Source organism: Osmia bicornis, chromosome 12 (assembly GCF_907164935.1).
Source record: "Osmia bicornis bicornis chromosome 12, iOsmBic2.1, whole genome shotgun sequence".
NCBI lineage: Eukaryota > Metazoa > Arthropoda > Insecta > Hymenoptera > Megachilidae > Osmia > Osmia bicornis.
Window position 1 is genome coordinate 3,824,171 of NC_060227.1, and position 16,272 is coordinate 3,840,442.

General features: G+C 33.2%; 1 protein-coding gene across 2 annotated transcripts in view; it reads right to left on the minus strand.

Moving 5' to 3' along the window:
- LOC114871409 (cerebellar degeneration-related protein 2) overlaps positions 1 to 16,272 on the minus strand; it is a 55,294-nt gene that overhangs the window by 36,968 nt on the left and 2,054 nt on the right. Inside the window, exon 1 of one of the 2 annotated variants that reach the window (XM_029177244.2) lies at positions 4,044 to 4,752. The exons of the other annotated variant lie outside the window; for it this stretch is intronic. Coding sequence (XP_029033077.2) covers positions 4,044 to 4,119 — 76 coding nt within the window. The 5' untranslated portion in view covers positions 4,120 to 4,752. Of the gene's footprint in view, positions 1 to 4,043; positions 4,753 to 16,272 lie in introns of those variants that run through there. 2 annotated transcript variants of the gene reach the window in all.

The window sequence follows — 16,272 nt, forward strand, 5'->3', positions numbered from 1 at the left end:
CGATGGTAAATATTTCGATATGTCTTCGTTTGAAAATTATGTTTCCTTGCAGATGATCATAACGGAACCTTTCACTAGGTATACAGTACTTGTTAATTCAAAAGAAACTTACAGGGTTATAGTAACCCTCATAATCCGAAGAAGGGTTAATCTGGGATTCTTTAGATTAACCAGATACATCTGCTACCATTGGCGTAACTAGCACTTTTAATTGGAATGTGTCAGGTCCCTGATTTTACTAACAGAGCCAAATTCTAAAATCTTATAATTTTGGAATTATAAAAGCTTGGAATTTTTGAACTTTTTAATTTTAGAATTTTTGAATGTAAAAATTGTTTAATTATTGATGTTTGGAAACTGAGAATTTCGGGATTTTGGGATTTTGGGATCATGGAATTATAAAGTGTTAGGATTTTAAAATGGTGAAGGGGGCAATGCACAAATATATTTAAGCTCCTACAAAATTTTCCAAAACATTGCGTAAGTACCTATATCAACATGTAATGCAATCTACTAGAATTTATAAAAAGAATCAAATTTTGATAATAACTGATAATTAATCCAATTGACGCAGAAAAGATAAATCAGTCTAAGTATAAAGTTCAATGAACAACGTCCCAAGGTATTAAAATGTACTGATCACACAAGATAATTTATCTTGGTAAATTATGCTAGATTTACTGTAAATTGGTGAGAAAGGTTGTATCATTATTAACAAAATCAACCGTTACCTTTCTTAGCCAATCTTTTTTTTTCTGTGAAATATCTTAACAATTGTTTTATACATTAGTTATTGTGTTACACTATTGTAAATATAATTAATGTATTAATTAGAATGTTGGCTATAACTGATAGAGATATGCTATTGTTTACCGGAAGAGGTTGTCTAATGGTAGTCAGACGGGAAGGGTTTCACTTCTACAAGAACCAATTTCCGGTAACTGTAACATTCGATGCAGCAACGAATCCTTGTTAAACACCTCTATTACGAAATTTATTTGCCCGTAACTCGATCTATACGATCTTTCATACGTTTATACGTTTTTTACGACTTCTACTTGAATGTTTTCAGAGTTTTCTTTTACTGAAGGTTTTATATGCAAAAATAAGTCAAAAATGTAAAATAAAATTTTTAAATACATGTAATTTTGTTTCTCAGAAAACTGAATTTGAAATTTTTCAAAATATTTGTACTATCAATAGTTTTGTTAATTCAACAATAGCTTACAAATTAATCAATGTAATTATTAATATTGTTAAAATGTAGTATTAGTCATTGTTCTTCTTTATGACATTGATACTGAATTCTATGCACGTACTGCAGATTATTGATCCCTATACGATTTTAGGGAAACCTTGAAGGGTGTATCTCATGGCAACACGCTGAAAAAACTGCGCCCTTCCTGTTACATGCACTAATACCTTCAATTTAAAATACCAAATATTCAGCTCAAAATTTTGTATTATAAAAAAAGCACGGTAAAACGAAATATTTTTAATAAACAAAATAATTTTAGTGATTCTAAATGATACTAATTTCAAGTTGTTTGAGTACAGTCAACACATTATACAGTTAATAGACAGTAAAGATAGAGTACGTGCATTATTTCTGCCCCAGATACTTTCATTTTTGCAATAAGGGTTAGTCGATGGTATGCTAAGAGCCTGAAGCAAATATCATAAGTATGCACAGCCACTTCCTTCCAACGCCACGTGACGTTAGGTATGCCTGGCTCTTAATAAGAAAAGAGCAAAATACGACCGGTAATGGTGCGACTCGTTTGCATTAATCACTTACTGCTTTTTAATTAATTTCATAAAACCACCATGGTTTTACTCACTACCCAAGGTTTTTCATGGACAAGTTAAGGGAAATTGTAATTTAACTATCAATTATAAATAGATATAATTAAGATATGTATAATTGTTGTATAATTGCAATTTTATACAATTAACCATTAGAATTTAATTGTTCTACTCGTTTTAAATACTTATCAAATCTCTTAAATGTTAATAAATATATCTACTATAATTCTAAATAACAATCGATTCAAAATATAACACTTTATAGTAAATTTTCCACTTTTTATTTTATTTGCAAAGTTTATTCAGCTTCTCTTTTGTTAAGAAAATAACAAAGAAAAATGTTGAAGCGTATTATTGATTAGCAAGCACCACTGTCGCCAGAGACGCTTTTTCTAGAACATGAAGAAAGAAGAGGAAACAGAACGCCAAAAATCAATAAAGAGGAAGACTGAACCATATTAAAAGACAAAGATCATTGTTCTTTAACTACACCTTGAATACCTATCGATCTCACTATCGATATCAAGGACGAATATTTAAATGTTTGAACACACGCTCAACGGTTACCATATCCGGTTGCAATAATTCCTATGTCACTTACGACAACCCATAATAACATTAGAAGAATTTCTTGTTTTAATTGCAACGTTCGTTAGGAATAACGCGTATGTACCTTATACTACGTAATTTCTTCAGCAATTCATGTAATTGACTACAATTGTTCAAAATTAGCATTATTTTACTATCACACAATTTCGTGTGAAAAATGAGATAAAATATGGTACTATGGATATTTAATCGTGTCTGAAACTATTGATGCTTCTTGCGAGTACTACATGCATTTCTTATTGAATATAAATCATGACGCACCGTTTGCGTCATACGCTGTGTATTCTGTATAAGTGACGACGCACCATGTGCGTCATACACTATGTGTTTAAAAGAAAGTGGGTTCTAAAATAGCGCCATTTTAAACTAATTATAAGTAAAAAACTAATAATCTAAAATTGCAAATTGGATCATTGTATTAAAAAGTTAACCTTTAATATATTCAGTGATCCATTATACATGTCTGACTAGTATGGAGATTAGTGTATTAAATAAAAAATTCTAACTGCTACAGATTTTATAACAAGACCCGAATATATACAAATCGTACGAGGAAAATGTAAATTTAACGGATGCGGTCGTAAGATAAAGTTTCTTTTAATTAGAACACATACGTTGGAAGGTTATGCGTTGTCACGCCTACTGTACGTTTTTATCAGTAGAAACTTCTGCGATAAAGACAACGGAATGGAAAATAACGTCTCATTTTTTATTTTAAGGTTAAAAAATAGCGACGAGAAATCGGTATTTTTCCGTTCATCAAACAGTTCCATTATAGGTTTAATTTCATTTACAAGTTTCGAATTAAAAAATTAATTTTTAATAGAGAAAATCCTTTTTTATGTTTTATTTCATCATATTTGTTGAGAAATAATAAATAATTTAATGAAATTAAGAGAATATTCAAGAACATTCGAGACCGGTATTAATGCGCATGTCTGTTCGCATCGAAACATTCATTTCAAAAGACAATTTTTTTTCATAATATTATAAATAAAATATATTTTTCGTAGATGATTAGGAAAAAAGATGATCGTTTAAAAATGAACTTATCGCGTAACGCAACCGTTATGCCACCAAAGTGATCAAAGGTTGAATAGCCAGTTAGTAACCGATAATTTTTTATGGAATATAAGTTTCAAAAAGGAAAAAGAAAAAAACCGACAAAAAAATAAGACATCTATCTTTTCAAGGCTCATCAGTTAAAAATAGTTATTATGAAACTACCAAAAATTATGATAGTTTTGCTATCGTTTAATTGTTAATAATAAGAGATGGTATGCACACTTAAGGTGTCGATGCAGCTGCAGTAACTATTCAAGGCATGAACCGTGTCCATGAGTCATCGTTTCGGACTGTCAAAGAATGGACTCTGAAGAATATTGATCGCGATACTGGTCGTCTCTTTCGAAAATCAAGAATCTTTTTGTTCTTGTTTTCTAAACGAAAGCACGCTTGAAATGGAATAAGTACACACATACATATATATACATAGATATTGATCGCGTCTCGAGGTCAGCCACGAAAAGCTATTCGACAATTCAGAGGAGTCGCGGTTGCATCTGCAGCGCGACCTTGGGCGTGATCCTGAAATAAATAGTATCGACAAAGTTGTCAGTGAAATTTACCTTGAAGCATATTGTTATCGGCATCCTCGTCCGCGAGGCAGTGGACGCTGCCGAAGGAGGAAGACAGCAGACTCATGTTTCCTTTTCAAAGTTGTTATCCCCGAGCCGGAATGAAGTCAGTCGGAATCGCGAAAAAGCCGCCTAGCCCATACGCGTGACGCGATTGGTCGAACGACGGCTAGTTCTAGTGGACGAGCCAATCGCGAGCGAGTATTGGCCGCCCGGTATACCGAGCGAACCTTTCCTAACGCACCTGTCGGCTGAGCATCCGGCCGACTTGAGAACGCTTCCCCGCCGATCACTTTCACTCGTCGCGAAAAGAATGATCGCGATATCGTTTACAATCCTCGACGATTTCGCCGCGAGGAGAATCCTTCCGTTTTTCCAACCGGCTGAACCAGGCGGCTGTTCGATTTACACTACTACAATCGGACGTGTCTGTCAATCGCGCATCCCGCCGGGATCCTTGATCGTTGACCGTTCGAACGTCCAACGAACTACGCGCACTACGAATCGAAAGTACACACGTCTGCTGTCATTGGCACCGTTGCGTTGTCGCTACCTCGCACTTAACGAATAAGACGGAAACGTAGGAAAATCCCCCATCCAGCACCGTCGCTACGTCGCGAAAGACGACGACGCATGACGCGTGCAGGGACAACCGAGCACCACCGAGCCACGATCAATAAGCGCTGCCACGGCGTCTGCGCCGACAATGCGATGCCACGTCGGGCGGGAGACGGGAGGAGAGAGACAGGGATTAAGTACCTGTGTGGGTGTGTCTGTGTGCTCGCGCTATCGACGCGACGTGTATCGACGATTTAGGCTGCCCCCACGTTTACGTGTTCAACACGGCCGAGAGAGTGGCTGCGTTAATTGCTCCTCTTGTCTTAATGCTTTATTCCTCGATAGCGTGCTCTAACGAACCTAGCGTGCTTCTTTACATATTCATGCTTGTATGCACCGCTCCAAACGACCGACTATTGACTGCAGACGGAAATCAATATTGACAAAGCGTCGTATATTCAATTCCAATATATTATATTTTCACCAGAGATTACGTTCATGGGGAGGGGGGTAGAAAAATTTGGGAGGTAGCAGAATACTTTTGGACTCTCGCTCGAACGAAACCGATTTTTTCCGACAAAGCCCGAAGTTCCGATACTCAATATATCTGCCTACCCACCATCACTAATTTTCACACGTAATTCTAATGAACGCTTATTGTATATGTACGTATAGATAGTAAGCATTCCTATGCACGAGATTATAATTATGCAGATACATATTGAAACGCTGCGAGATTTGAGAAACTGTAGATAGAAATCATGATATCTAATGAAAAGATTGCTGATATTAAAATTTAATTCTTTCGTACTATTGCATATCTATTTATTCTAATAATTTGTTCAATTTTGCTCACAAGTATTGATAATTTCTTGAGAAATCAATAGAATATATTTTTGAATGTATTTAACTATTTGAACTGCTACCACTTTCGCGCCTAAAGTAGCTAGTCTTTAGGTAACTTTCGTTAACACGAGTTTGATCGAATTGCCTCTCACCGCCGCACAGAAATATCTAGGGCAACTTTAATCGCTTGATTTTCACTAAATTACTAGGAACTAACTAGTTGCGCCTTTGATAAAACATTGATTACAATTTAATTATAGTGAAATGAAATGCATACTTTACATTTCATAGTTTTACTTTTTAACTGTTTTATCGATAAAATTGTTCATTTTGTGAATTTATAAAAATTTATGTAATCTTTGTTATAGACCTAATTTTTTAAAAATTGTTTCATTTGAAATTATGTATGTATATTTTATTGTTTGAATTAATTTTTATATGTACGAATTGCGGTTGATCCCATCACTACTTGTGACGGAACATGGGAATGTCGTAACGTCCAACGTAATCCTTTCGCGATAGAATCATGTGTGTCGCTGTCAGGTTCCTAAAAGAATCGAAGGTCACTGAGAGGCTTCAGAAAAGGCATTAGCACTGTTATTAGTGCATTTACTATTATATTAACTACCTTGAAACATTATTCTATAATAACGATAACGAACCCTTTCTTTTAGCGATGGTTTAGAATTGAAAATTTTCTAATTAAAGGAAATCGGTCAAATAATTGAATCAAGTAATTTAAAAAAATAGAAACAATTTTTATATACAACTTTTTAAACAATCTATAGTGAAAAGAAACAACACGAAATCAAAATTGAAAAATATAATAACACGTTTAAAATTGTTTATTTTATAATGTCATTTTCCCAAAAGAAGCCTACTTTCCTCGATAATGTATTTTCTTTGAAACCGGAAATCTTTTCATCAAGCACAAATGCTTTTCACCAAGGTATCGATCGATAAGAAACTTACAGAACCAGCGTGAAAGTAGGTGACACGTGAGATCATACGAATTATCATACGTAATTTCCTTCATCATTCCTGTAATTATATGTTTCGCGTATAATCATGTTAAATTTGAAATGGAGCGAAAGTATGAGATATCCAATACTTTCGTAACGTCTTCGTATCATCTCGCGGCTTGCGAAGGTACCGAAAGACTTTTCACTCCTTCCGTAACCTACTTCCGTTAATTTTGCCTGATCATTCAATAAATCTTCCGTAAACGTGACTCGACAGCCGATCGTGATCATCTTTGATACGTTCGCTCATCTTCGATCGCCATTTCACTGAAACTATACTACCGTTTCTCTACTTGTTACGAGTATAATGCACGTTTCTTTAATCCCGGAAAAACTGACACGATAATTAGGATATAGAGGCAACTTGGTCGTATAATTAGAATTTTTCTGGTGTAAGTCTTTTAGAAATTTTCAAATTCTACAATTTTAAAAATCTAAAATTTTCACTGAAGTTCGGTTATTTTGGAGCTCTGGAATTTTTGGATTCTAAAATTTTTGTATTCTGGAATTAGAAAAATCTGAAATTTTGAAGTTTTAAATCTCTACCATTTTGGAATTCTTGAATTTTTCAATTCCGTCACTTTGAAATTCGAAAGTTTTAGATTCTTACAATTTTAAAATTTACCCAATTGGGGCGGGGGAGGAAGGGATCCTGGCTTTGAACTAGTTATGTCAATGGATTATATTAACATACATATTAATTAGGTTGATTTCTCTTATAGTTAAATAAATGACTTTTCTTAAAAATATTATCATGAAATTTCATCTTCAATTTGTATATCATCAAGATGCATTAGCTAATGCACGAAAAAAACATAAATATTTTGATTCAACATTGACACTGCTAATGAAGGAAGTAATTAACATCACAAGCCAACATGTCATCAACGTTGTTTTACCAGTCTCTTCCTCGTTTATTCAAAGAATCATCGTTTCAGTCACTACTGACTATATCTATATATTATACTACTCTCTGCAATAAAATACACGTTTTCCAACGGTGGATTTTCTAGAAACCAGGTTATTAATAATAAGAATTGGGTCGTTTAGTAAAAGAAAATCAATTTCTTTGGGTTACTTTCGTATATGCGTTCGTTAAGATACGAGTGACCATAGGTAATTACATGTAGATTAAGTGTGTTTATAATTAATGCAGAGGAAAACTATTATAAAAGTTCTATAGAAGATGGACAGGGGGGGATTTTATTATACATTATTAATTGTTTGCCTTCGACGAAATTTTTTGAAATTGAAGGGTTAATAAAAATAATGATTTTATTCCATCCAAAATAAAATTCTCACAGTTTTCAGATACGAGAAAGTTAAAAAAAAAAAAAAGGAAATGATTGAGCGAATGATGAATCATGAAAGGTCAGCTTGAAATGAGTCTGAGCGACCTTAAAGGTAAAAGTTTAATAAGCACCAGATGATAGATGGAATCAGTGGCAGTGTGAAATCGAGGCAACCTGTTCCTCGGTTAAGAAACGGAAGAGTAATACGTTTTGCAACTCTCCTCTGCCTATATCGAGCACTTTTGCATTTACAGGGTATCCTTTAACCAACAAGGAAATATACTTATATTTTATCTGATAAAGGATAGACTACATACGAAATCTCAGCATTGCCAGTCACTTCCTAATATCTAACAAAAGGTGTAAGGTTTCTTTATCTATTCTGAATGGTAATTTATTTTCAATATTTTTATCATAATTTATCTCAAGATTTACACCAGTTGAGTCTGCTAAAAAATTGTACCTGTTGTTCTGATTTAACTGTCAAGGAAATACACTTAAACGTTATCGGGTAAAGTACAGTTTACATGAGAGCAAAATAAAATTTTCAACCCTCCTCACTTCCTATTTTCTAATCGCACAAAGATGCGTTAAAAATATAAACAATTTGATACAAATAAGCATTATTAATAAAATAATATGTAGATTGATAATTATCACACTTTCTCTTAATTTTATATACCTAATATAATTCATTTCTTTTCCTATGATTTTGTTCAATTATTAGGTATACCAATTAATTTTTATTTTTATTGAAAATTTATTTTTCAGAAGTTATACTAATTTCAATTTTTCACATAATTGTTATTATTGGCTACAGCTCCATTGTACAGATGGTCTCGTTATAAACCTTCCATTTAATATATCAGAAAATACTGAATGGAATTGTTTTTATTATTGCTCTTTCCTTTACGATGAAAATTATTTAAATTTATTTAGAATAAATTTCAGTTTCTGAACCAAGTCGAAGGTTCGATAGCCCCAGCATTCCAGAAATCTTTTTTAAATCACATTTGAAAGAAAGCATTCCATCGTTCCATCTTTACACATTCTTACATTGATTTACCGTATCAAGAATCTGTAAACGAGAAGATCAGAAAGTTGCAATGGTCCGATGACTACACATCCGCGAAGATATCAGACTGGAATAGCAATTTCTTTTAATAACAGGAAGAAACTGCTGCAGTTCGTGTTCTAGCGAAGAAGAGAGTCACGTTTGTACGTGATCTTCAAATGCTAAACGATGAATTTCATATTGGAAAGAACTATAAATGTGGAATATTTTTTTCATTTTTTATAACTATCACCTGAATTGCACGTTCAATCGTGAATATGATTTATTATCATAAGCAGATTGCTTTTACAGACCAAGAGGTAATAATAATAATAATGTTTGTTTATTGAATTTTAGATGTACACTATTATATAGGTTTTAGAACGTTTATATCTCCGTTTCCCATTCATGCTAATATACTAATATGTATTATAATAATGTACTGTCGACTATAAAAGTAATGGTAGATAATTATGTACTTTCTTCTGTTATTCTAATCGTAGTAGTTACAATGACAGAATATGAAGTTTTGCAATTTTGGGCTTCTATAATTTTAAATTGCAGATTTTGGAATTTTAGAAATCTAAAACTTGGGAATTTTGGAATTTTTAAAATTTGAAATTTGGGAGTTCTAAAATTTTGAAATTTCGAAATATTGGAAATCAAAGATTATGAAATTTTCAAAATCTGAACTACACCCTATATTTGAAATATCTGAGCATCACTGGGTGATCCTCCTAGTATTCCATGAAAATTGGAACAAAGTTGATTTGAAATTCTCTTTGAAATTCATATATTTAATGGATTTAGAGCGTCGATGCAAGTTGCCTCTAGGCGTACACGTGTGACTTACATACATCAGTGTACTCGATGGCAATCAAGCTCGGTATTAGATCGAGCCGGCGTTAGATATTTTATTCAATTACACTCTCTGTACAAGACCAGTCTCGCTCTCTCCTTTGAATTGATCCATGGATCGAACAGTAGAGATCCGTAGGAATCGAATCAGTGACCAATGCGTACGGCATTGCCCCGATCGTGATTTCCTCGGGGCTGTCGTTAATTGGAAAAGAAATTCTTGGTCGTGAGCTCCTCGTCTTTTCTCGTTTTGTTTCACCAACGAAGTGGCGCACAAAATCAACAAGCAGTTAATGTTAGCTCTTAATGAACGATCAAAGATACAGAGTAATTATAGGTAGGTATGTATTTTCGCCTCCAACGAAACATTGCATTCGTGCTACGAATTTCAATACATTTTTGTTTTCATTAAATAAATGAAAGGTAACTCTTTTTATTGATGTATTGAGAAAAGCAAACTTTTATGAAATGTTAATGGATCAATTAAAAAATGAAGATGTCCTTGAAATATTTGGAACACCTCCACTTCTGATGCCGACATATGCATCTCTTGATACTCCATTCAACACCGTTTAATTATTTCTATTATCTTTTTCTGTTTTATTCTATTTCAGAACTACAGCTTAGTCATCAGAACTACAGATTAGTGCATCAAGTTATACCTCCTTATTACATGGCTAAAGCCATGAACTCAGATTATACTGACATGTAATTCTTTTTAAGCATGCAATCACTTCCGCAGACACAGAAAATCCATATGATTTTCATAATTCATGGTTCATTTGAGAACGAGACGAATGCCAGCAGACACTCGATCCATTCTTCACGGTTCTGTTTTAGAATTGACCTTTAGATCGTCTTTCGAATAAAAGAATTATAAATTCTTACTATAAATGGATTGGCTTAAATATAGCGAATTAAATGATGGCAATTAAAGAATTTGTATAATGACATCTTTATCCACTTTTGTTTTCAGATCATATAATTGATATTACGATAATTTCTTTTTGATTTCGTTTCAAAAGATTGCAATTTATAAAATGTCAACATATTGATTTAGAAATCACATAAATCGTGTCAAAATATTTTTTCCTGTAATTTAATAAATCACGTTCGCTTCAAGCGACCGCGATAAATATGTTAACCAATTGCGAATTCGACCAATAAATCCTGCAAATTACATAGTTTTTTTTGTAAAAAAGTTTCGAATCCCTAATTTCTTCGGCAGCCAATCATGGTTCAAGCGTTCCACTTTTCCATGAAATACCATGGTTCTACGGTAGCTACGATTCCGAATCCTTTATCGTGCCTCCATAATTGGCAGCTTTTACAATTTGTAATTGGCAGTCGACTGAAAGGCTGGAACGCGAACAAGTTTCGATGCTTTGTCGATGTCACGGGAACAGTAACGTGAGAGTGCTATACCCACGGCATGGTTCGCTCAAAATGCGAACGCGATTTGTATACAGGGTGTTTCATGCAGCTGAACTGAATCAGTTATCTCTAAAACGGTTGAAAATAGAAAAAAAATCTTCTGAAATTAAATTAAATAGCATCTGGAATATTGAAATTCTATCATTTTCGACCTCAGAATCTTAGAATCCTAGAATTCTTAAAATTTTTAAATTTCAGAATGGTAGAATTTGGAATTCTATAAATTTAGAATTTTGCATCTCAGAATCTTGGAATTCTAAAAGAAATTTTTACCCATATTCTACCGTTTGAAAGCTATATTTTTGACCCAGATGTATGAAACACCCTGTACACTTTCTAATCAACGAGCATCGCCTTTTACGAATTCTATTGCTGATCGTTTGAACATTGTTTCATGGAGGTTGATCCTTGCCTCTCGAACATGCTCCGTTCTAGTTTGTTCAAGATATAAGCGACAAAATCAAGGTAATCAATTCTTGGAGAAAGGACAATTCCGTTCTATAATACGTCATTGATTATTAATGAAAATACATATCTATCAAACAATACTTTCAAAGTTAAATTTTAAATACCACCCTAATGGAAATACTATTTACCACCTTCTGCATTTAAAAGATATAACACTGACTAACTCTTTATATAGAATTGATCTTGCAATATAGTATAATCTTTTGAAGCAGCAAATAGTCATTGAAAAATTGAAAACAAACCTTTCATCAATTTTCTTGGTTGTTACAATTGCAGAGCAGCCCTACCTATTTTCGCTGAAAGTAAATTGATAGCTTTTGGTAGACCCATTTTCGACCAGCTGAGAACAATTGAATTAACATCTTGTTAAATCACAGGTTCCTTTGATCTTTACATTGTAATATCCTCCCTGCTATTACCCTTTTCATCTATTTCATTGTTCAATTTAATTACGTCAATACGTTCTATAATCATGTATCATATGGCCAGCAAACGAAAACTAGAGAAAGTCAAAGGTATTTCATTTATCTCTTCTTCTATATTTTTCTTTCATAGGTGTGATATGAATATTCAATGCCATCTTTCATTCTACTAGTGATCTTTAACAAGGATATCCTTTTATGATACTTTCTCTTTTATCTCAACCCTGCTCCAATAAACTAATTTGTCGATTACTTTGAGTGCCAAGACAAGCTGTAGACAAAATGAGAACAAGTTGAAGACAAATCTAACTTGTTCCTTATTTGTCGGTGTTGCAATATTCCGGTCAGTACACCGTAACTAATAAGGGATGCTTCAAACGTTGTCTTTAATGGTGTTAATGACATTTGATAGAATTTTAGAATTTCAAATTTTTTAGAATTATAGAATATTTTGGAATTTTAGAATCCTCTGTTTTGGGGATTTTAGGATTTTAGAATTCTAGAATTTTGGAATTTTGTAGTTTTAAAATTCTAGAATTTTGAAATTTAAAAATTACAATTTTAATTCATAAAATTTTAAAACAGTGAGGGGATTAGTCCACACTTTCGGGTCCACCCTCCCTATTTAATTATACCAATAAATGATATTTTTTTAAAAGATAGATACCACGAGAACTATTTCTGTACTTAATATAAAGAAATTTATATCATATGTCAGTATTCAATCAGCTTTTAGCTACATACATAATTCAGATGCGTATGTAGAGAACGGCCTCTCGAGCTGATAAGGAATTTCCCTCCTGGCATGAAAGTTTATACGGTAACGGTATTCTCTCAAGCGTGGTCAAGATAAGCCAAGGTGTTACGGAATTACCGAGTGATTAACTATGCGTACTATAAATAATTAGAGAAGTATGCTTCGCGTGCGTGTCCTATTCTTGAACTTTTATGTAACTGCCGCTATTTGCATGTTTTACTGAACACTGATATTACAATTTCTGATTGACAGTAATTAGACTACGAACGTTTACACAGCGTCCATGAAGTAAACAAAAATTATAATATAAAATTTTTTTATATTCAGATAAAATTTTGAAACATTCATCTTAGAGGACCAACAATTTTTGGTTAAAAATTATCAAATCTTATGTATTTTTTAAACCATTGGTTTCCAAAACTTTTCACTTGTATTTTTAATTATTTCAGATTGAAGATTTGATATTTTTGAACCACTAATTTTTGCTCCCCCAAAACGAAGTTTTACCTATTTTTCCATTGATAGGTAATATGCATTTTGCAGATTGCGATATGTCATGAATGCAATAAATACTCATCCACAGTGTGATGATAATTAATAATTCACCGTCTGGTGAAACAAGTTAGAAATGACGGTTGACGATGGTATTACGCCTTCCGACTTTCCATTAATCTAGTCGTGAACGCGGAAGAAGCTTGTAATCCTACATAATGAGATAAGGATGCGAGATTACCATCTGCAAAGATACAAAGAAAATTCGCCAAAAGTCTAACACAAGCGTGTAAAAATTGGAACAATTTTACTCTGTGACTACCGATATGAGTTGGCATTTTATCAGAAGTATAATTTAATTAAGCAAGGAAAGTTACATTTTGATTTAATTTTGAAGCAAAACAGAGCGAAACGAAAGCATAATAAATCTACTTAGTATAATTAACACGTTACTGTCACTATACATATGTATATCTGTAGGAAGTTTAGCCAATAGCCTGAAGCAAAAATATGATGAAGAAAAATTCATTATAAAAATACACTTCTCTCTCAAATAAATTACATTAAATATATATTTTTCCTAGGTTCTGGGACACCCTGTATATATACATATTTAAAATACAACCCAACCTAACCAAACCTAACCAAACCTATTACTACTCTAATTCCAACAGATTAAGAATGGATTACCTTTTAATTAAAAACTACTTACAAATTAACTCCATGGTCAACAAGTGACACACATTTAGTTGATAAGAAACTTTGAGAGAGCAAGACAGAACCAAAACAAACACACTAGATAATATCGTTATAATCCTTGAGTCTTCTTATAATAAAAACAATGCAGGTCGAAAATGACCAGCACTGTCGACAGTCTGTTAAAACTTCAGAATTGGAATTTCGAAACCATGAAAATATTTATATATTAAATTGCATAATATTTAATAATTAAAGGTAAAATTAATCTTAATATTCAAAATTAGGATTTTCGCCTCTTCCTTACTTTACACTTCGTCTATAACAAGTGTACATTACCCTTGAAGAGCGGAGTCCAGGTCAATCCAGACTCAAATTTGCAAAACATATAAAAGGATATTAATTTAAAGTCGAATGATAATTTTTAAACGAAAGAGTTTCATTTTAAAGAAACAGTGTAAAAATTTGGAAAATGGAAAGAACATGAGATACAAAATTAAATAAAAATTAGGGCTCTGTCCCTGGTCCACCATCTGAGGGTAAAAGATCATCGAATAAGACCGACAGATTACGACGTACGAATTAACAGCTGGCTTCACAGCCAGGGGTATTCAGATTATCATCGAATACAGTGATGATTTTCTTCGTGTCTAATAACCGACAGTCAGATCGATCGCACGATATCGATCGCCGTTGCGGTCTCGTTTGTATGTACACCGGTCGATAATTGCGAAACACTAACCGGTTAATTGGCTTTGCTAAATTCTGAAACCAACCACCTACGATCGAGATAACGATCGATGCGTTCAGGATTAAGTTGAATTAAAAATACACAGGGTTTCATCGTGAATAGAAAGCGGTTGATTTTCATTCGCGTATATCTTGGTGAACCTCAACGACCTTACCGCTGCCAATGGAGAATTCTCACTCATCACCATCCATCAGGATATAAAAAGGAGAAATTGATTTGGTGAATAAGGAAAGGGAAAGGTCGATTTCATGCTGGTTGCTGAGCAAACATAACAACATTGAGAATCAAATCATCAGAATGATTTTAAATGTGAAAGCATTATTTATTTGTTTTATTGATATTTGTTAGTATTATCTTAAGTAAAAATTTCCTTCAACCCTCGGACAGCGGACCATGGAGAGAGCTCGTTTATATTATTTTCATTTTTTACATTTTACACTGTTCCTTTATAAATTATTCTTCCAATATATGAGATTCGATTTACAATATGTTAAATGAAAATTTAACTATCAATATTTAAGGTTGATTAATTTTTACCAAGTGTAAAAATATTCAAGCGCGGTGCCCGGGGCTGCCCCGAGCAAATGGAATCATTGCAGAGAAATGTTATCGACTCAATCACATTTCAGAAATAAAAGAGTGTGCTTGAAAGAATATGTATTAATTTTTTGAATTGTAAAAGTGACGTTGGTAATTTCAATTAACACAGTGGAAGTAATGGAAGTTGAAGTACGCGTGCCACGCATTTCTGTCCCTATTCTTTTCGTTTAAAGCTGAATGTTTAAATGCGAGATTACATAACGAACGTTGTATTAGTTATGCGAATACTTTCTCGCATCGGCAATTCGCAATTCTGCAACATTATACGAGAAAGCGATGGGATATCGCTTCTCGCGGTAAGGAGCGTTGCCTTTTTTATTTACCTAGCCGCAACTTTTCGATCGACAAAATCGTTCTGTCAAGAGAATTTTCACGCGAGTGAAAGTCTACGACTAAACGATACTCGTTTAACTCGTTTCCTTAACGACATTCAATTTTTCATCTGTATAGATCACAGTATGGAAATACTCGGTACGCTAATATTAAACTGACGTTTTGGATTATGAAACAATTCAAACTGGGTTTTCATTAATTAACGCGTTGATTATTCTTATCATTGCTAATGGCAACCACAAATTTTTCTTATCGATAATAAATTTATTAATAAATTTCTTAATCACTTAATATCCAGGTACGTAATATGTATTATGTTGTCATGCTTTTAAATTGGGATATTAAGTGGTTAATACCGCGAATTACTAGATGAAAGATAAATTATTATGTTCTTTATAATTGCTATTAATTTCATTTTGTCAGAAATTATTTCAATTTGTAATTTAAAATAACTGATATTATCGTAGATATAACGTACAGCACCGAGCATGAAAGTCTTCCTCAAGAAAATAGCGATGCCCCTAATTTCCTATCCTTCCCGTAGATTCCCCAGAAAAAATGACAATTTAGGAGTGGGGACCCCATATATATAGGAACTATGGATCCTCGCCACTTGCGTATAAACTTTAACGCCGGA